Source organism: Necator americanus, chromosome IV, assembly GCF_031761385.1.
Source record: "Necator americanus strain Aroian chromosome IV, whole genome shotgun sequence".
In the NCBI taxonomy this organism is placed as follows: Eukaryota; Metazoa; Nematoda; class Chromadorea; order Rhabditida; family Ancylostomatidae; genus Necator; species Necator americanus.
In genome coordinates, this window is record NC_087374.1 from 7103769 (window position 1) to 7125889 (window position 22121).

Below are 22121 nucleotides of genomic sequence, written 5' to 3' on the forward strand. Positions count from 1 at the left end.
TCTTAGACAATTGTGGACAGAAAAGCGTGTTTTGAAAGCTTTCATTGAACTGCACTCACCTCGAATCTTTTAATGCTACCAACATTAGTGATAGGGAACGTGTTCTTAGGTTACCCTCAAATTGAACACAACATTTCCAGTACTTCGGCAATTCAATTGTTTACATGCAACGAAACAGCGAATAGGCAGAAGTAAATACTTTATTTATAGTACAAGAAAAAGAAAAGATCACACACACACACACACATGAAATATCTTCTCGGACACTAAAAGAAAGAAAAAACTCGCTCAAAACTAGTCGAGGTCGAAAACAATGATTTTTTCTAACTCACCCCGTTATTATTTTATCAGTATGAACTAATTAAGAGCTTTGCAAATTATTTTTTGAAGAATCCGGAAGTGTGTTTTTCAAGAAATTCAAAGAAGATTAGGAAATGAGGCACAATCACCCATTATTTCAGTTTCTATACATTGAAAAGGATGCAATGATGATGAAAACAGCAGAAATTCTCCTTCATTTTACAATTTTAAATTACGTGGTGAATGTGGAACATGTATGTATAGCATATTGTTTATGACATAAAAGGCAGCGTATACCGAAATTGATGTAGTACGGAATCTCCTGGGGGCACGTAGAATTCGGCTTGTAGAGTACGGAAACGAGCGTGACCGTGTGCGGTGTGAAAGACGATGTTCTTTCCTACGAAATTTTCGAAGGCGCCATCCTTGTGCACGTTTTAGCGTCCGTAAGCGAGCGGTTGAATAACAATGACGCCCCTTCAGCCGTCTATTCAGCTTAAACCTGTGGAAATTAGGCTGCTAAGGAGACCTGCGCGTACACAAGGATGTCACGTTCTAACGTACCTCGTTGGAACTAAAACGATTCCCACGATATCTTTTAGGACGACTAGAGGGGAATTGAGCGGCCTTGCGCTCGTTTTCGTAATCTACAAGCCAGACTCTACGTTTTCCACGTCAATTTAGTGATACGCTGCCTTGAAACAAATAGCGACCACCTCAGAGTGGTGTCGAATTTTGAAATTTTCCAATAAATCTGACAATAAATTTATAATACAATACGTATAGTGATAGATCTACATAGTCGAGGCGGAACGTGTTCAACCGCATGACCGCGACGCGCCAGATGCAGCGCATGTTCTGTGTTTGACACGCACTTTCTTGTTTCGTTTCCATGCTGCCCTGCTCCCGCATCGCATCGATTACGATTGAACACATTCGACACCGTCTGTACATAGTTCACGAGGAATTGACATTACCACACATCTAGGATGGAGTTGTGGATTGTGCGTTGAATTTGAAGATCCTTTGCAGTGAATCAACCAATAGATCGCCTAGATTCGCAGAGTTTAGAAGTGAAACCACGTGGTGAAAAGAACGTTTCGGTGGAGAAGCGGTCGAAAATGACGTCCGGTAGTAGCTGAGAGCATCTTGAGGAGACCGAATCTGAAGTTCGTAGCTGTAGACAAAAAAAGAACAAAATATTTAATATTGTGGTGTTTAGTTATGATATTTATTTACTTTGTTCACTTACTTGTTTGCTTTATTTTATTTATAAGGTTTATTTATTTGCAGAGAGACAGATATTTATTTATTTATCATTTATTTATAATATTGTTATATTACATTTATATTAAGATAAGATATTTATTTATATTACTATAGATTGCAAGATATTTATATTATTAAAAGAAAAAAAGAAGAGGAAAGAAAAGGAAAGAAGATAATTCTGCATGTCTAAGAAAGAGATAAAGCCACAACCATGAAGTTTTGGTAGACTTTAGTCCACATTTTCCAGAAAAGAAATCCATGAATAGCATAGAAAACTTTAGGGATCCATTCGAAATGAAATTTCGAAAAAAACCGAAAGGTTTCCCCCCTTCTAAAGGACGTTTTTTTCTTTGGATTTTTGTTGGATTTCGTACACGTCATTGCAATAAAAATTATTAGTTAAGATTAATTATTTTACAGATGTCCTATTTTCAAACACTGAAAACGATTGTAACCTTGTACTGTGCCTCTGAGATCCGTAGAACCATAAGGAAGTATTAGCAATCATTTCTGTGGAAAAAATAGACGTAAAACTGAATCGAAATTCAACTTACGTTAGAGGATAGCTGCTTAAAGTCGAATCCACGTGACATATCGTCAAAAAGATCCTTTTTATTGAATAAAAGTATGAAACCAGCATGATTGAGAAGCTCATTCTGAACTAATTGTTCGAAAATCGAAATCGTTTTGTTCTTCAAATAACCCTGAAAAAGCACCAGAATTTTTGCATGGTATGTATATTCGAAAAAGGGCGATTTAACTATTATTGAATGATGTTATTATTATTATTATTATTATTATTATTATTATTATTATTATTATTATTTATTTCTGTTACTACAACTATTTTTACTGACATTATTGTTACTAGTAACTAGTTTTAATAGCCAAATAATAACCGTTCGAAACACGCAATTCCGGAAGCAATTCGAAATTCCTAAGCACTTTCGCTGAGGTTTACGCTTATCTTCCCCTCTAAATCTTAGCGTTCGTCCTAAAATGAGAAGAAAATGATTTTTAAATGAGAAGTTGCCGACTTTTTGAAGAATGAAACAGATTTTTGCCATACGGACTCAAATTTCGTCTAATTTTGCAGATTTTGGATTGAAAAACGGCGCAATGTCCTCAGAGATTCAAATACTTATCGAGTTAAACTTAAGCTATGTGCATCATTTATTGAGATGTGGAAATAAAGTGGAAAAATGTGGGGGATCCGCTATTGGGAAAAACTCCAAGTTTTTGAACCGGTATTTTGAAAATTGTTTCATGAAAAAAAATTAAAAAAAAACAAAAGCGCATTTCTTCTGGCGTAGATTAGGACTATCAATGAAGAATTCTCGCGAGTTCATTTCCCTAGGTAATCTGTTAAAGCTTTTCTCACCACATCAGCGGATGATAATTATAGTTTGGAAGTGCTACCTACCTGGATACTGTAATTTTATCCATCTTAATCTCTACGAGAATCGTATAATTACTAGTCATCAGTTTCACATCTCTTACCGTATAAAAATTAGAATCGCAAAGTTCGCAAAGATCAATGAGAAAAACGACAACGGAGGTGTTACGGAAGTAATCGCTCCATCTTCGTCTAAAAATTCGGTGACCAGGCAGTTCCAGTACGCTGAAAGGTAATTTTTTCTCGAAGTGGATAGGATGAATAGGCGAATGGAAAATTATTTTTAGTCAGTGAATTTAGCACTAAGTAACTTACTCATACTTATTTTTTCCTAGTCGAATACTATGACCGTCTAGGCCGATTGTTGGTGTGTACGAGTACATGATATCGATCTCGGTTGGCACGTAGCCATCGGCAATCATTCGGTTCGTATGATGAACGAAACTGAAAACGAAGTTAATCTGTGCCTTGAAACACCTGCAATTAACTTAATTGGTACTATCACACCACCATGGCGATTAGCACCAAGCAATCTGCACTACGTTTTACATATTACACGTCTGCATGTCGTAATTAGCTTGTCCATGATGGTGATTAGCAGGACAAAACGCGCTTCACGCTAGAATTCACCCTATTATAGGATTTAGGGATTCTCGGGAGAATAAGAACATTTCACCTGAGGGTTCTTCTTAATTATTAGATTACTAGGGCTGTATAGCGCAGTTGGCAAGAGGTTCCACTGTCTGCACGATCGATCGGAGGTTCGAATCTGCCCTACCTCCAACCATGCTTAGGTTAAAGGTATCACCCAACAAATTTGGGGTGGTGCAGGTTTCAGGTGGGTTATGCCTGCACTGGGTCGTAGATTGTGGGGATAGATTGATTCCGTTCATTTCTTCCTAATTACCGTAAAAAACAACCTGTAAGATACGGCTTCGGGCGCGCTATTCTCTACAACGAGTTCGATTGGAGCACGCCAGCCTTGTGCATGCGCGGCATCTTCCGGGCCTACGACTCCGTACAGGCATAACCCACCTGAAACCCAAACCACCCCAGATTCGTGGGGTGATGCATTCAAGCCTTTCATCCCTCCGTTTTCGTTTTTGTAAACCTCAAACGGTTCTGAATTGAAGTGAACGTGGTGGGGCGGATCCCAAACGGATTGATTACCGCCAGACACTTTATCCTTTATCCACTTCTCTTGAATTACATGACATAATGGATCTGTTCGTTTTAGGTCAAGTTGACCAATCAAAGCCCTGCTTGATGTTGGCATTTAAAGGCAGGCAGCGTTCCACGAATCTGACGTAGTGAGGGAATTCGCTGAAAAAACTAAAGATATGCATGTAGATTGCGGATCCGAGATAATTCCGTTCATTTTTGGCTTAGCGTTCTAAAAAAATGGCATGGAATGCGCCATTTTTCACGATGATTTCAGTTGCAACGCGCCATCCTTGTGGACGCCCCGATTCCACGTGCAAGCGATCAGAGATCACTGATCTCTCCTTATCAGTCTATTCAAGTGAAAGCGATGAATAGGCTGCTGAAGGGACCAGAACGTGTACATAGAGGAACGTTCTAACGTACCTCGTAGGAAATAAAGCGGTTCCCACGTCGTGTTTCACAACGATCAGGGAAAGATGAGCAGAAACACCTCGGATCTCACAATCTACAACCCCATTTCTATCTTTTCCCGCGGATTCCACGACCACATCAAGTTCATAAGTAGAAAAATGGTAAATCGATCTAATAGAATTATGAGAAAGGGACCACAATTGTTTTTATACTTGTACTGAAATGCAGTTTGATAATTTTTGGAATTCTTTTATCATGGTACTTACTACTTCACTTAAAAAAAGAAACTAGGCCTTAAAACCCTCTCTACGTGGTCTCATGGTGACAAGCCCGAAAAAAAAACTGCGGCGACATCTAGCAACAACAAACTACTAAAGGAACATCTCTGGACCTAACGAATGTTTGGTTTCTAGGGAAAAAAAAGCAAAATAATTGTTTATAAATGGAATTATGCTATTCTAAAGAAGTCTTTTCTCTTATTTAATTATTAAAAGTATACAATAAACAGAAACTGCTTTTTGTGAAGAATCATTCACTAGACATTCACGAAGAAATAGCCCCATCTAGTCTCCACTACATCTAATTGTACTGAAACATACAAGGATTCCAATAGAATTTACACAAATAAACATTTATGGCCCTTTGAATTATTCAAGTTGAACATGTAGGTTGGTTCGAAACTTTTGCACCTGATTTCAAACATTTATAACTTTTTTGTTCACAGATATCAACCAACAAAATAATGATCATTATGATCCATTACGTATGTCCTACGCTTCATCATACTGTCATTTCCAGAAGTCCAGAATTCTGGCGGCTGTGTGTCGAAAAAAAATGCAAAATCTCATTTTCCGGCTCCTTCTTATCATCGAATTTTTTCTTTCGTAAATCCAGTTTCAGTTGCCCGAAGCAAAATGGTAAACAGACGGGGCCAGGTCAGTTGGAAAAATAGGACCATGTAGAATTTCCCAATCAAATGCGGCAATTTTCTGGCTGGTAAGTTTTGTCATGTGAAATTTGAATTAATATGCGGACTTTTTCAACGCTACATATTTGTGTTTTAAGCGCTGATCTTTTCAGGTTGATTGGTGTCCGAAAACTTTTCGATTATCGGATGCAAAATCTGCAAAATCCGTAAAATCTGATGATAAGATATATAGCTCGTTCATTCGCTATCCCACTCGTAAAAGCACCCGGCCCTCCACCGCTAATTTCCAGAATCTTTTCTTTTTTTCCCGAGCGCGAAAAGGTGAAACGTGGCTCCGACGTGCAGTGCAAGCTAAGCCTTTTCAGAGCCGGATCCTTGTGAAACATTCGCGCACGCACCGCTTCTGAACGGCGCTGTTAATAGAGTAAATGAGGAAAATACATGCGAAAAAAAACAAATTTGATTGTTTTCCGATCAGTGAACTTTTTGTTGGGAAGAAATTCTCATTGATTATTATAACAACAAGTCTATTTACAGGGTTTTCACGCTCTTCGCAAAAAAAAGCACCTTTCCTGTCCCAATCAATTTATATTTTACTGATTCTTTATAATTTCCCCTAGTACAGGTGTTGCATTTCTTTTCCCTTGGAGAAAAACTATTTGAGGAAATTTAAATGTGGGAAACTAAGGAAATTCCTACTCAGAATTCATCTGGTTAAACCGCTGGGCGTAATTACTTATGATATTGCCAACGTATCCACTTCAGCACCCCGCCAAACAATTTCTTCCTCTAAGCATCGAAATGAGGAAATTATTTACTAGCTACAGATTATACTCCAAGCATTTCTAAATGAAATCAATAGAAGGGAATATGTGAGGCGATCCAGAAGCAGCGTAAATTAAAACTCGACGAAATAATAGTAATTTCAAAGAATGCAAAACTAGCCCTGGTTAATTGCGATTATTTTCACAATTATTTCTTCGAGAAAAAAAAAACTCAGTGTAAAGCGAGAAAATCCCGTAGATCAAAAATCTTGAGCTTCACTGATTTTGATGTTGCTTCAACATTCGAAACGTTACTGTGTATGCGACATAAAATTAATTAACTTAGGTTAAAAATGTAAAATAAAATATGATGTATAATGTGTAATATAATATAAGAATGTAATGTAATTTCAAAATGTTAAAGTCATCACCCCACGAATCTGAGGTGGTACGGATTTCAGGTGGAGTATTCGTATACGGGACTGTAGATTATGGAGAGGGGGGTGATTTCGTCCATTTATTCCTAACTACCTTAAAAAACGGTCCGGAAGATGAGGAGTGTGCACAAGGCTGGCGCGCTCCAGTAGAACTCCTTGTAGAAAATAGTGCGCCAGAACGCCCGAAGTCGTATCTTCCAGGCCGTTTTGTAACGGCAATTAGGGAGAAATGGACGAAATCACCCCTTCTTCATAATCTACTATCCTATACGAATATATGGTGTAATATATGGTGCAGTAAGGTGTTTTCTCGGTGGTTCACGAGCGCAATTTCGCTGAGCATCCATGCGTCATCTCAAACTTGTGTAATTAAACCCATGGAAACACTGATAATCACTCAAACACGCACAGAACACGAATACAATCGTCTATGAAAGAAATAATGATACAAGTAATAAAATTATAATATTTGCATAAGATAGAAATGTGAAATCTTCCCTGCTTTTATAAGTAAGAAAAGGATCTCTTGCGATGTCAACGTATATAGTGCTAGAAGATCGCGAACCTTTTTGCGATATCTAATGCAAATTTCTCATCGCTATGATATTTTTCATCACTACAGACATGTCGTAAATATTAATTGACTTTGTAAACAGCCTTTATACTTTGTAAGTAGTAATAAACGATAAAATGATAAAGTGTTTGGCGTTAATCAATCCACTTCGGATGCATATTAACCACTCCAATTCAAAATCGTTAAGGGTATATGAACGTGTACACGTAAATAGATGTAGATTTTGCAAATAATAATTTGTTCTAGGAAGGATGAAGTGCAGTCGGTTAGAGGTTCCGCTGCCTACACGATCGATCGGAGGTTCGAATCCGCCTTAGTGCTCACCAAGCTCTTCATCCTAACGGGGTCGATAAATTGGTACCAGACTTGACTGGGAAGGCAAAAACACTTATATAACACATCGGCTAGCTCCGCAAATCATTGTATAGTCCAGTTACACGTTCGTAAACCTCAAACGATTCTGAATTGAAGTGAATGTGGGGGCGCATCCCAAGCGGATTGATTGACGCCAGAAACTTTATCCTTTATCCACTTTTCTTGAATTACATGACATACTGAATCTGTTCGTTTTGGGCTAAGTTGGTCAATAAAGCCCTGCTTGATGTCGGCGCTTAAAGGCACCGTTCCAGAAATCTGACATGGTGAGGGAATTCGCGGAAAAAGCTAGAGATATGTATGTAGGTTGCGGATTGATTATTGCCAGACACTTTGTCCCCTTTATCATTTTACGGTGCTTTAGAAAAAAATCAAACTCACTACTTGTAGTTATATGGCATTTGAAGAAGTACACGTTTCTTTCGTTGACACGTTTCCATGAGATGTGATCGTGAGATCGACAATAAGCTGGCGATCACCTTATCGCTAAGTTTTTCACGATGTTTGAACTCGTACAGTACGGAGAAATCGTTCTGAAACAATTCGTTGAATTATATGATAAGTAGCCTAATTTCCCCCTTAAAGCCGTTATTTCCATTTTACGTGTCACTGCCTGCGGCATACAGAAGTACATCAAAGCCATGTCTCTCAATGAGACGAGCACCTAGCAACAGCGGCTCCTCTACAGCGGCACAAAACAAAACACCTCATTATCTGCCTTTTCATCGTTTCTTGTTGATGAGGAGGAGTTGAGAGAAAAAAAAGCGTTCTAACAACAAAAACAGCGTTCTAACTACACGCTAACAACATTATATGTTCAGATTAATATTTTGAAGAATGAGAAAAAAAAACAAAAAATGAATTGTTATTAGTTAGTTCTAGAAAAGAATAATTATTAATTAGAGATTTCTTCGATTGTTGCATGGGACCATAAGCGCCATGCTGAGCCACACCGAAAACATATAAAGTAGGTCAGAAGCAGGAGTATATTAATATTTATAACAATATATTAATTTTCGCTTAATAATTTTAATTTCAATAATTTTATTAATATTTAATTTTTCCTACATTTATATTGATGATTCTATTCTATTCTATTCCATTCTAATAGTTTTATAATAATAATCCACTAATATCTTGCTATCTCTATTTTCAGACAAATTTTCGACGAATTCAGCGCCTTTGGGACCTGAAAAGAAGAGATCGGATGTAATTCATCCGAGCAAAAGTCTTTTCCAAGGAAAAAACAAAATCTTACGTCTATTTTTACATCTCACAATATCTTAGAATTGTTTAGGATATTTTTCTCCAAAAATTTGAATAGTCAAATCACTCAAATACAAACAAATTATAAATATCAAATCCATTTTCTCTTTATTTTTTCTTCGCCAGGATTATAAAAGCTTAACTATTCACTTTTGTACTCCAACTACGTTAAATTTTACTTGTCATCTGCCTTCAACTTGGCACCTGTGGCGAAAAAACTTGAGAAAGAAGTAGATTCCCAGGCGTTTTTTTTTTGTTGGTTTCTCTTTCAATTTCAGAAAGTACAGTCGAAACAGAAACAAAATGAATAAATTGTTATTGTAGTTAAGTTTTTCGACTTTTTTCTAAGAGAAATTTCCAGTTAATCACAGGAAGAGAAAACGAATTTAATCCATTTACCGAGAACCTTGAAGTGAAATGAAAATAACCGAAGGAGAGGGAAAAAACTAAGCAATCTTTTTCAGGATTCATGTTCCCTTCGAAACCAACCTCCATAATCGTTGCATTCTGCATCTCTCAACTTTTTTTTTCGATATTTAATGAGAGAACGAAAATTGTGGCTGATACGGTATGGTACGTTGTTGTTATCGTCGGCCAAAAATCTCACAGCTTTTAGCTTTTTGAAAAGTTTTGAACTAAAATACATTGAATTCACGTGATTTCAGAGAAATTAAAGTTTGAAATGACAGCATTCTCGTATTTCATTCCTTTTTTAAAATAGATTCCCCATTCATACGTTGATAAACGTTAGGCTGAGTCATAAATAACCCCCGTTTTGTTTCCCATACATTTATTGTGATACTGATTTATTGAGATTGTGACGTTATGAGTTTCTCTGCCAACTCTCCCGGTCTTTGACGTAGAGTTTCCTCCAATTTTGACTCCAAAATATCGTCATCAAAATCTCAGAGGAGATCTCTCCCCTGAGTCGTTTTTGAAAACCACAGCTTTCGAATAGAATTTAACTAACCATACTCTAAGCCCCTTATCTCTAATTTACCATACACGCTGCATATTTTTTGAGCCGGACGGACGTGGCCCAAGATTATTACCTTCTTTAATCTCTAAGCGTAAAATAGTGCAGGTCATTTTCTGACTCTCCATTTTCAACGTGAACAAAAAAAAATTGTTATAATAAAAAGAAAAAGAAACATAACACTAGACTGCTGTCCAAAGACTAGCAGAAGTTCTGCCTGCGTAGCAATTACGAAAATCATTTGCTTGGGTAAAATCTTGCATGCGTAAACAAATGCGTAACAATAGGCACCATGCACCTAAACGAAAATTATTTATGCCTCAATTTTATATTATACTGAAAATTTTCCAGAGAAAATACTGAGTTATGGTTATGAAAGAAATATTTTTTTTAGTGTACCTGAATCAATAATTCTTCTAGAAGAGGCAAATTAATATTACTTGTCATCATCATTTTATCTGGTTGGTTAACAACAGCTAGCTGATCCACAAACGAAATGAGCTGGCCCGATCCCTAAGCTATAAAGATAGAATATCGGTGAGAGACAGCTCTAAGTAAGTCTCGTTAAGTATATTTGCCTAATATATGCTTCTATATTTTCCCATAAACACAGAATAATTTTATTGCCAATCATTGCCTCAATAAGGGTGTATGCGATAAAATCTCAACCGTGTTATTTTGAAAAAAAAATCTGTCTAAAAATCACAAAAATACTATATATTAATTAATATTACATGTATCAACACATATTTGAACTTATTACATCCAAATATTATATATTCAAACATTTATATATACATATATATCTAAATTACATTACAATTATATTAAAATCTTATTTTGTAGTGTCAAGGGCTGAATCAAATACACTTTACCAACCATTCTTCCGAACACTAAGCACGCATCGAGGAATTGGCACCAAATTATCAAAAAAATGAGGGGATATATATCCAATAAGTTCAGCTCAAATACGAAATCGGAACGAATTTTTCGTAATCTGGACGAATTGACTCACCTCCCAATTGTTATAATCCACCTGAAGCTCATCGCAAACGATCTTCAACGCTCTCCACACAGTAAGTACATGATGTTGAAGATTGTGTGAATAGTATTCAACTATCGGAGACTGGGATCGAGTTTGACGGCTAAATTATCATCTGTGATGAATGCGAAACATTTTTTTCCACTTGAGTATTTTCTAGATCCAGATTTTTTTTTGGCAAACTACTATTTTTCTCAACATTGACACATCGCGAGATGAATTCATCACTCATTCGGCACATATAAAAAAACTGTTAGCCAAGATGTTATTAGCGAGATTCCACGAATCCACCAAGGAACTGTATAGCAAAGTAACGATCGAGGAGAGTATCGATTCAAGAGTGGGAAATTTTGAGTTGAGCAGAATAAAATTCAACCGAAATGAGCAGCAGAGAAGAAAAAATATCGTCAACTGTTACAACTAAATATAAAACTTACTCGCATAAGGTCAAGATTAGCTTTATTGCTTTATACTGGTTAAGAAGACTTTTTTTTGAACTAATATTACCCGCTCATAACCTTGAATGAAAAACAAATTGAGATAATTTTGTTTCAAGTTACAGACGTTGAAGAAAAAAACTGAATATAACACTCAAAATCACGAGAACTCAGATCTAATCAGAAAAAGAGAATCAAAACTAATCAGAAAAGGAGGAAATCGAATGAGACCCATGTACAAATACGAGTATATCTATTTTTCAATTAAAAATCACATAGATATCTATGGTAAAATAACAGTTTATGGTGTGATTACAGACAAATCCATGGTAAAATAACATTTTGTGGTGATTTATTGTTAAGTGGCTGGTTGATGTTCTTCTAACTTCTCTTTAAAGTCCAAATTCCAAAATATCCACTTCTTTAACGGGTAAAATATGTACTTAATTAGGTAGCATTCCCTGAAGCGAGCAAATGAAGGAAAAACTCCGAGCATAAACATTCCCATCCGGCATTTGAGAACATTCAAAAATCCGATCTACTCACGATACAAATCGCAGACTACTTCTAAATAATACTTAGTCATAAAGTTAAAGGATAAAGTTTCTGGCGTTAATCAATCCGCTTGGGACGCGTCCCCACGTTCACTTCAATTCAGAATCGTTTGAGGTTTACGAACGTGTAACTGGCCTCCACAATGACTTGCGGTGGCTAGCCGATGTGTCAAGTCAGCGCTTTTATCCTCTCAGACAAGTCTGGTCCCAATTTATCGACCCCGGAGGGATGAAAGGCTTGGTGAGCACTAGGGCGGATTCGAACCTCCGATCGATCGTGCAGGAAGCGGAACCTCTAGCCGCTACACCACACCCGCCCTATACTTAATCATAATCCACTTTTATTATCCCTTGCGAAACTCTTCCGAGGTCCATAAGCTCACAATCTGATGTGACCACCTTAGTTTCCGCACTGGATTATAATGTATAAATCAGATAAAAAGAATACAATCGTAAGAAAAACACTTCAAAGTTGTTTATTAAAATCATTTATTCGAAAGTATTTGTCTTCAAAATTATTATAATTACTTTTGGGATTGGTCAAAATACGATAATCAACATCTTAATTGAAGGTGTTAGAAAAATCGAAGATCACGAAAATTTGATATTGAAAGTTTGAAACATACAGTATTCTACAGTCTAAGTGGTGTTTTTACATTAAACCCTTTTTTTACGTCGGATTTCTAATCAATGGGGGTATCACACGAACCAACAATTATGTAACTGAAGCAACCTAATTAAGCCCAAGTTGTTACCTAAGAAGTAGCACAAATTGCTACACAATAGAGAAATATTATATATTTTTGTTATTATTTCACCATCTCAGAACCACTCACAGTACCACCAAAAGTGAAATTTTAACTAGAAAGTGAACTCGAAAGAAGCAGGACGCATAGAATGAGCGCAAATTTCCAAAATTTCCATAACAAATGATGTTTGACGTGTTATCCACTAAATAAATATTAATAATGCAATCATTTAATACATTTATTATTATATATGTGAATGAATGAATAAACTTATTTTGGATCAATGCAACGTATGGCTGTGTATGTACAACCAGGTGAACGCAACGCGTCCGCCGCAATTTGCACCGTTTCTACAACTGACGTACATTCTTAATGAAGGACGCATCACGTTTCCCCAGTTGAACACATTCGGCGCTGAATAAATGTATAATTTGATGCTCTATTCAGTATTCATAGCAATTTTTTGATGTAGACATAGATCTATACAATCAGTTTCCTATTCAATTCTAAATACAGAAAAAAATTCCGACAAAAACTAATTTTAAGAACATAGCGTCAACGTTCATATCAACAAATATTTCCATTTTTTTTCCTTTTTATTTTACTTCATATTTATATTATTTGTTGCAATACTTTATTTTCTTCTAATTCCATTTTTCCTTGTAGTATATGAGAAAAACCATAACAAAATAAGAGGCGAAAAACTAACAAATTTTAAAATAAATCTGCTTCAAGAGTAGAATACGTGTAGGGAAACTCTGCCCTACAAAAATCTACTACTTGATCTCACTATATAGGTGATCACCTCAGTATCACTAGGATTTAATATTCGCGGAACGAATGTGATTATATCGGCGAATTAGTAGCCGGGTACAATTTGAAAAGTGCGCGCTGATGACGACGGTAACCATGAAAATATCACGAGCTGCGCGCAGCTATAATGACGACTAAAGGCAATAACGTGCAGATTTCATTTTCTAAACTTTCTTGGTAAATTCCGTTGGTAAAATTCCATGTTTTCTTGGTAAAGTCTAAAAACTAAGAGATGAGGGGGAATTTTACTGGAAGTGTAAGTATTTCTCGTGAAGTTCGTTATGTTATCTGCTTTTTATGAAAAGTTTCTCTGCCATAGTGGCTGCAATTTTTCCATGAGCATTTTCGCATCTTTTTCCCCTCATCATACATAATTACTTCAATAAATCGAAGGAACTGGTAAATACTTGGGAATAGGCAGGAAAAAAGAAATAGAATTAAAACTATTCATGTGTGTGAACCTATTTCCCTGAAAAAAATGGTGGAATTGCATAGAATTAGATTTAATTGGAACTATGCATGCATGAATCTATTTTCCCCTTAGAAAAAAAAATCATGGGAAATCTTACACGAAAATAGCAATTGATAGTGATTTATTAAGAAATGGTCGCAATCCAAGCTAATATTTTATTTCTACGGATGGGGTACATGTGGATGTGCTTGGTGAGGAATCCTTTATGAGTAGGATATGATTCCAATTGTTCTTAGTAGAACTCATTCAAGTAACAAATGATGCGTTATTTTATGACTTTATTTTAAATTTATCTATCCATTATTCTATTTTATTTATTCATTTGATTTTATTTAAACACATAACTGTACCTCTCTAAACGATTCCAGAAATTTATAAACTTTACCACTAAAGGAATGATATAAATCTCTTTCCAGACATATAAATTACGCGAATTTGACAAATTACTAGGTCGTTTCCCACTGATAATGTCATAAAAGTACGTAAGAGGTATCCATAGCACCGGCATTCGCCTCCCCGCCCACGTCAACCAACATTCAATGAAAGTTCATACGCTGCTACAAATCGACAAAGTGAGACACCTTTGTTAATTCGCGTGTAGACGTCGTGGTAATACAAAATACAAATGCGGTGCTAGGGGAAAAATGTTTGTTTCCTGAACTTTTTGATTTCATGGACTCAGAAGTCGTAGGAATGGGTTGTTTGGTGCATAGCCCATTTGCAACCTATTCCTTAGGTTAGTTCTCGATTTGTTTACTCAAGCTCCGGACGGATTAAACTAAAATATTCTTAAAATCTTCTTAAAACCTTATTACCACTTATTCCCATCGAATTTCCATTACAGTTCTATCCGACAAGTGTTGCCGATGATCAAAAATCTCAGCGAGGGGTGCGGAAAACTTTCAGTAATGTAGTTCTCAGTGATGGGAAATGTTGGAGAAGAACCCATTAACCTGCGGATTTTCCAATGAACTCAATTAGAATTATTCGTTTCCCCGTCAAATTCTTATTCAAATGATTTTGATCCAGTAGAAAGTTCTAAAGCTAGGTTAGACAAGAATCCCAAGCTGATTCGGATGGTGGAAGATGAATTCACGGGCGCAATTCACCACTGCTCTGGATGAGGAAGTAATTTTTGATGTAAAAATTACTTGGTTAAAGTTGCCGTGTGAAGTTAACACATCGAAGATAATGTAATAGAACGCTCTAATCATGGAATTCATTAGCTAATCAGATCACACAAGAAGTATTAATCAAAAACAACTTGTCGAACCAAATAGGCTCAATTCGACCGTAGCAAACTTACTTCAACTGCCGACACAACGTCGTCTTCCCGCTTCCAAGGCATCCTGAAATGAAAACCGGAATCAACTTACGTACTCTCACGCAACGAAGTAATTATATTCTCACAGAGAATAATTGCTTTTTCAAACTCGTATGAAATCCCTTCACCATAACTTACTGCTGAACTTAGGGGGTTAAAGCGGTCTTCTAGAAAAGATCACGATTGAAAAAAATCAAAGAAATTTTACTCAAATGAGGCACATAAATTTCTTTATAGTAGCATAGAGGTTCGACACACTTCCTGAGCATCTACAGGAATTCCCGCCGGCTTATTCTAAGATACAATTAATCCACGAATCAGGGAAATATAAGTGAATTCACAACTCAACTTTAATCAAACTTAATTAAAATTATCAATCAACTTCAATTATGTATACATATTTTATGTCAATAGTTCGGTAACCGATTATGAACATGCAATTTTTGAAGAAATCTCAGATTTTGTATTGACTCTGACACCGTATATCAGCTTCAGAAATTTTAAGCATCATTTAGCTCACGTGAATAGATAATTACATGAACGTGTTTGAAATCTCCCTAATTAGCGGTCGGGAATACGGTAGCACAATAAAGGCTAATAACATGTTTATTCATCGATTAAAAGAATAATCCTTCCTATCACCCAGACCAGAATTTAGTATATACGAATAGAAACGAAGTACACCAACCCAAAAACACCGATAAAAAAAAGAAAGACAATAATAGTATTGAACATAAAGAATGTATATTAGACCATACCGAGGACGAGAATCCTTGGCGGTTCGTCTTCATCGTTAAAAAAAGGCAACAAAATTGGGAATCGTTGTGAAGAAGGTGAGACACCCATGGTGAAAGCGTAGCATCAGCCTACAGGCGTCGTAACGATTTAGCCAGTAAGCGTCACTAAGCACCGCCTTCTCCGATGGGGGGCGTGGTCATGAATCGGAATTATTGAGCAGCCGTGAGAACGCAACACAAATCAGCATTGTAACCAAGCAGATGGTATCGCACGTCGAGTTCAGACACACACCACTTTCTGTCTGGGCGCTACCCAGACATTTAGCTAAAATACAGAGTGTAGATCTAGTTTTCATGCCAGTAACAATGGTGTTTTCCAGAAAAAAAGAAGGTCCTTAACGTTAAACGTTAACGTCCTACCTGCCTCATCCTCCTCCAGCCATCGGAGGACAGGACATGCCACTTGCACGAGGCAAACCACCGATATTACGCCGGAAACCGCCTAAATAAGAGATACTTTAAAAAAATTACTGAACAAGTCACAGAGCATGAACATCTGGTGTGATAAATACAAAAAAAACAGCCAAAATGTAAGCTGTAAGAAAAGAGTGCAGATTTCTCATTGAAATGAACATTTCATTTTCATTTTTTCGCAATCATTTTTATAGCAAAGTTACATCTAGTTTTGGCTTTCGACCCATATATTTTGTATATTATATTACGCTATAGTATTACTCCTTAAAAACTTGCTGCTATTTGCAACATTTGAATTACCAATGTTTTTTTTTTGCTACGAAAACAAAAAGTGTGAAAATTGGAAAACTTGAAGATTAAAAAAAAACTCTTGTTTATCTTATTTCTCGTAGAAATGTATTTTAAAAGCCAAGAACAGTTTCGTTAGTTTCAGGCTTGCTATAACTCTAGTATCACTCGAACATCATCACTAATTTATCTTATTACATTACTCACATTGGGTATTTAAGGTGCTGATAAAGATTATGAAGTACATTTCGTACAGTAATATCACTTTGCTGGTTGCACACGAATGTATAGCCGGGTCAAAACGACATGAAATATGGTTCGTTTGCGTACGCACTCGAAAAAGTGCTGTGGAGGCAGCAGTTGGAACCGTGGTGGGACCATCGCAAACTGCAGCGAGAGGTGGTGGCAGCAAGGGTCCCAATACGCTCCTAGCCGCTACGCTCCACCGAAGCGCCTCGAAAGAAGCCGCGTACGCAACTGCGTACGTGTTTCATGTCGTTTTGACCCTAAAATAAATGCATCCGAATTCCACCATACCTAGCATATTCATATAACAAATCTGTTGAAAATCTGTACATAGGTCCATTATAGAAAGTAAACTCGCAACTTGAGAACATAAAGGATAAAGGATAAAGTTTCTGGATTTAATCCGCTTGGGATGCGCCCCCACGTTCACTTTAATTCAGAATCGTCTGAGGTTCATAAACGTGTAACTGGCGTATACAATGAATTGCGGTGGCTAGCCGATGTGTCAAGTCACTGATGTTATCCTCCCAGACAAGTTTGGTACCACTCGAGCGGATTCGAACCTTCGATCGATCGTGCAGGAAGCGGAACCTCTAACCGCTACACTACACCCGCCACTGAGAACATATTTTTATATTATGCAAAATGTGTTGGACTAGAGCCGTGAGCGACTGAGTTCCCCGCGATATTAAGTGCACTACAGGAAGACCGCCGACCCGATGGTCAGATTTCTTCACGAAGTCCTTCAAAGAAAATTATGATGCTCTTCATGTCCCACGCGAAAGGAGGAACTACTAGATTTAACTGTTACAAGCAGATTATCGCGAACTCGGGGGTTTGAACTCGAATGGGTAGCTCGCCCTTGACTAGCACTTGCTAGCGCCACGCGGGTGTTACCTCAAACTTGGGTAATTAAACCTTTATATTTTTTCCATATATTAACGATAAATAACGCGAGATTAAATGAAATGAGTGAACTAATTTAACGAAATAAACTAAATGAGAAAAAAATGATTCAAAGTGAAAATGAGAGAAAACAACGCGATCCCTGAGCTAGACGCGTGTTCTCTTATATGCCTTCGACAGACAACATTTCCACAGATGTACGCGAGAGATAACAAGCGAATAACTGTAGAAATCAGTAAATCACATTTCTCGCCATTCCATTGAACATCACCAAAAATAGGTAGTATTCTTGGAATAAAGAGAAGATTACGAAGATTTGTCTCCGTTGAGTATTAATTTCGTAGCTGTCATTCCCAGCTGACACTTTTTTTACGTCTTTTTCGATAAGACAACACCTCGACTGCTCACTTTTCAACCTCCTATGAAGTGACATTGTTGGGGAAAAAATCCCAAAAAAAACAAAAATAAAAAAAAAAAAAAAAAGAAAAAAAATCTGGAAAAAAAAAAAAAAAAATTCTGTTTATAATGTTATTTGTTAGTTTGAAAAAAAAAAAAAAAAAAAGATGGATTTACACAAATTCCTGACTGCTTAATAGTGAGACAAAATGGGTTGCAATCAAAGAAGGCTTACAGTATATGGAAAAGTATACTCATAACTACACTAAGAAACACTCACCATTTCTTCCGGGACCACCTGGTCCACCACTTCCAGGCCATCTGCCTCCTCCAGCCCCGTTCGACCTTCTCAGATGATCTCTGTTCTGATTAGCATCTCTTCCATTGCTATCAGAAAGGCCGAATAGTGATTTGAAACTAAATTACAAGAATTGTTACTTCTCTCGAAGAAGACAGTTTCAAAATCTTGAAAATCGAGCAGATCGCAAAAAGCAAGTACAAATCCTTCCTATGGTAGTACGCATAAACAGAACAAGGTATTAATTGAATGGAGATCCGAAAGAGCATCATACTGCGTCACACTACACTGTAAAACAAGTGTTTTACCCAGCAGAATCTTCAAAGTAGTGCGACCTTTCCGATTTCATCGGAAATCAAAGTCCATCTAAAAGCGAGCCACTGCCAGAATTTCCCATAGTCATTTCCCTCATAAAGTTTGGTGGCTACATGTGGTGAAAACCTAGCACGTCATGACAAGGTTGCCTACTGGGAGGATTAACCTGTTTACGCCTTAGAACCGTCCGAGGACATGACGTCCAACGACATGCTGGTAGCAATCTCGCCGTGTAGTTCTAGCGGAGCACATAATATCTTAAAGAGCAAGGAATTACACACCTAAAAAAGAGTTTGTAGGAGGCTCTCGTTCACAAGAAAAGGTGGTCAAGATGTTTTTCTTTTCAGTACAAACTTTTCGCCGTGAATATTCTCATGTAGATATGAAGAACATCAACCCCTGAAATAAGGAAATCAAAACATGAACCCCTGGGAAACTGTATAGCGAACATCTAGGCGGTATCGAGAGTCAGAGAGTAGGAGATGGGTGTGTACTCCCTTTACTAGCCGTCCGTCGTCAATTATGATACAACATTTGTCAACGAAGAAGCGAAAGATATACTGTCAGCGTTGGCCAGTGTACAGATGGACGAACGACACGAAATGATAAAAGTCAGTAGCCATTGTCGATGAGCCTTACAGCACAGTTCTTCCACTGTAATATCACCGTTTGGTTCGGAAACGGGCACGAGAAGCGTAATCACAGCAAAGTTGCTGACGTGTGCCCTGTGAACTGATAATGGGATAACTTGCAGGAGAGGGAAGGGAATATGTGTTCATGGAGGATCTCTCTTGAAGGTCTTGAAGTTTTGTTGCAACGTCGCCCTTTTTCGAAAACTATCAGCGATTCTCACGGAATTACATGGAGCAGAGAAGAGAGTAGGATTCCAAATAAACAAAGAAGAAATAATTTATGAGCCCCTACTGTGAATAAAAAAGAATAGCATAGAATACTTCCAAAATGATAAAACTACGAGTATCTGCAAGGGAGAACTGAAAAAAGAAGGAGAGTAGTGTAGGTTGCCTCCAAACCGTCGAAAAAAGCTGTTACTTGACGAAAAACCTCGTACCACTACTACCCAAAAGACGCTAAATATCACTTTCTGGATGCCGAAGCGAAGTTTTCTAAATTCTGTTTGGTGTACTCAACATGTAATCGATCTTCGCTAGCTAATCCGATTAACGAACATTCGATGTGAAGGTAGTGAATCAAGGGACTGTACATGTGGGGTATCACCACGAACAAAGAAGGTTAAGCTGTGATTCACGACAATCTACATCCCGCAATAGTCCGGAAAAAACCGTGTAAAGTATCCGTATGATCACGTCTTCCAACGATACAGCTCGTTAATAATAATATAATAATAATAAACCATAGTAATAACAATAATAACAGAATAATAGAACGATGGTGAAAGAACTCACAATAAGATAAAGACTGAGAAGAAGGATAATATATACGAGAAGATTGAAGATTTGGTCTCACAAACGTTCCCGCCTGAAAATAATGATGAATAATAGTAATACTAGAGAGAAACAGTCAAAAATAGAAAACGGCTAGTTAAAGGTTGGCACGAAACCGACGATGTTGGGATATCTCCACGAAGAGATAGGGTTGGGTGGGTAGATCACGGGTATAGATCGCGTGCCCGTTCAAATCCCCCTAGTACTCCTAAAAACAGCGAGGAAAACGGCTTTGTCACCGCAGATCCCCCTACGAGACACCTGACAACGAGTCACATATGTAAGGGATAGGCATATTCGCTGCTTCCGCTAGCGTGCGGAGGGACAACATCAACAGCCCATGAATGTCCGCTCATTTTCAGATGTGGTGCGTGTAGCCTGTGTTCGCTTAGATGATGCGCTGTTAAGACCCTAGTAGGAAAATTTGGCCGACAAGGTCGCTGTTTTTCAGGACAACTATTGGGAACTGATGGGGCTCATACTCGTGATCTACACACCTAACTCTAACTCTTCGTGGAAAAATCCCAATATCCGTGGTATGCTGTTTTAGAGGGCTGCCGCTGAATGCCTGATATGCTTGCTTTTTTTATGAGTTGTGATACTGCTATATTCATTCCAAAAAAAAGCTTTAGATAAAAATATTCAGCACTGAAACTTGGAACACCAACTAAGATAAATTGGATTTTTAAGTTTGTTCCAGAACTCAGGTAGTGTCAACGAATAATGCATAAACATTTTTCCTTGCTGAATGCATGTTTGGGTGCGCGCATACCAAATACCAAAGGATATATATTTTATAAAAAAAAAAGAATGCATAGAAATCACTTACTTGAATCTATGTACACCATGTCGTAATCGCTTCGACTATCTCATAAGCACCTGAATTTGAACGTGACGAAAAAAGTGCAAGTACTACGTTCTGCGAACAAGTGCAATAATTTATCATAAAAGGAAAGATAGCGGGTAAGGTTAAAAAAGACGGACGTGAGGAAATGTAGGCGCTTTTGTAGTCGTCAACGACAGACGACAACGACATGAAGCAGCTGCATAAGCGGTGAAGCGGTTTGAACGGTAGTGGAGCTGTTGCTGCCACCACCCATTGCCGCAGTTTGCGACGGTCCCACCTCCGTCCCAACTGCGTACGCGAATGCACCGCAACTACACTCGTGATTCATGTCGTTTTGACCCGACTATACGGATGGCGGCGCTACGCATTCCATTAGGGCAAAGCAGAGGACAGGAAACTTGTAATAGAAGTACTCAGGACTTATGAACCCTGCTGTAAAAAAAAAATAACGAAAGATCATGGTGTATAGTAGAGTCGAAACGACATGAAGCACGGAGCAGTTGCGTAAGCGGTTGCGCTTGAAGCGGTGCGGTGAAGCGCAGCGGTTAGGATGGAGTGAAGACCCTGCTGCCACCGTTCATTGCTCTGCGATGGCTCCACCTCGATCCCAACCGCTATCTCAACCGCCTCGCTTCGAGCGCAACCACTTACGCAATTGCACCGCGATTCATATCGCTTTGACTCAGCTATAACACAGGGTCGAGGTCGACTATACACCTTCCGATCGACGAACTCAAAAACCCAAAACTTGTACATACTTCATTTTTTTATTTATATTTATTACGTCAGTAGTCAAGAGTACATTGGACATTTCAAACAGATATACGTGTTACGAGCAGTTACAGGGGACGGGAATATTTAACACTACATATACGTACTTTTAAGTAATTAAGCTGTCGA

The 22121-nt window shown here is 37.7% G+C and overlaps 3 protein-coding genes across 5 annotated transcripts; all 3 read right to left on the minus strand.

The window, feature by feature from the left end:
* Positions 1 to 1284: 1284 nt before the first annotated feature.
* RB195_000564 (uncharacterized protein) lies at positions 1285 to 16097 on the minus strand (the record flags this gene model as incomplete). Of its 2 annotated transcripts, XM_064196978.1 has the most annotated exons (8): positions 1285 to 1464; positions 2124 to 2273; positions 3070 to 3190; positions 3281 to 3409; positions 8000 to 8151; positions 10876 to 11005; positions 15234 to 15276; positions 16010 to 16097. In XM_064196978.1, 8 exons carry the CDS (start codon positions 16095 to 16097, stop codon positions 1285 to 1287), a joined length of 993 nt encoding a protein of 330 aa, XP_064052858.1. The 2 variants fall into 2 exon arrangements, with proteins under 2 accessions (XP_064052858.1, XP_064052859.1); XM_064196977.1 differs by lacking the exons at positions 10876 to 11005; positions 16010 to 16097 and having other exon boundaries at positions 15234 to 15275.
* An 88-nt stretch (positions 16098 to 16185) lies between these two features.
* Positions 16186 to 20705, minus strand: RB195_000565 (uncharacterized protein; the record flags this gene model as incomplete). Of its 2 annotated transcripts, XM_064196979.1 has the most annotated exons (6): positions 16186 to 16313; positions 16409 to 16490; positions 16543 to 16583; positions 18579 to 18715; positions 20336 to 20408; positions 20636 to 20705. In XM_064196979.1, the coding sequence occupies 6 exons, from the start codon at positions 20703 to 20705 to the stop codon at positions 16186 to 16188; spliced, it is 531 nt and encodes a 176-aa protein (XP_064052860.1). The 2 variants fall into 2 exon arrangements, with proteins under 2 accessions (XP_064052860.1, XP_064052861.1); XM_064196980.1 differs by lacking the exons at positions 16543 to 16583; positions 20336 to 20408; positions 20636 to 20705 and having other exon boundaries at positions 18579 to 18581.
* Positions 18648 to 21410, minus strand: RB195_000566 (uncharacterized protein; the record flags this gene model as incomplete). Its single annotated transcript, XM_064196981.1, has 5 exons — positions 18648 to 18715; positions 20336 to 20408; positions 21204 to 21209; positions 21240 to 21253; positions 21359 to 21410. The coding sequence occupies 5 exons, from the start codon at positions 21408 to 21410 to the stop codon at positions 18648 to 18650; spliced, it is 213 nt and encodes a 70-aa protein (XP_064052862.1).
* Between the last annotated feature and the right edge of the window lie 711 nt (positions 21411 to 22121).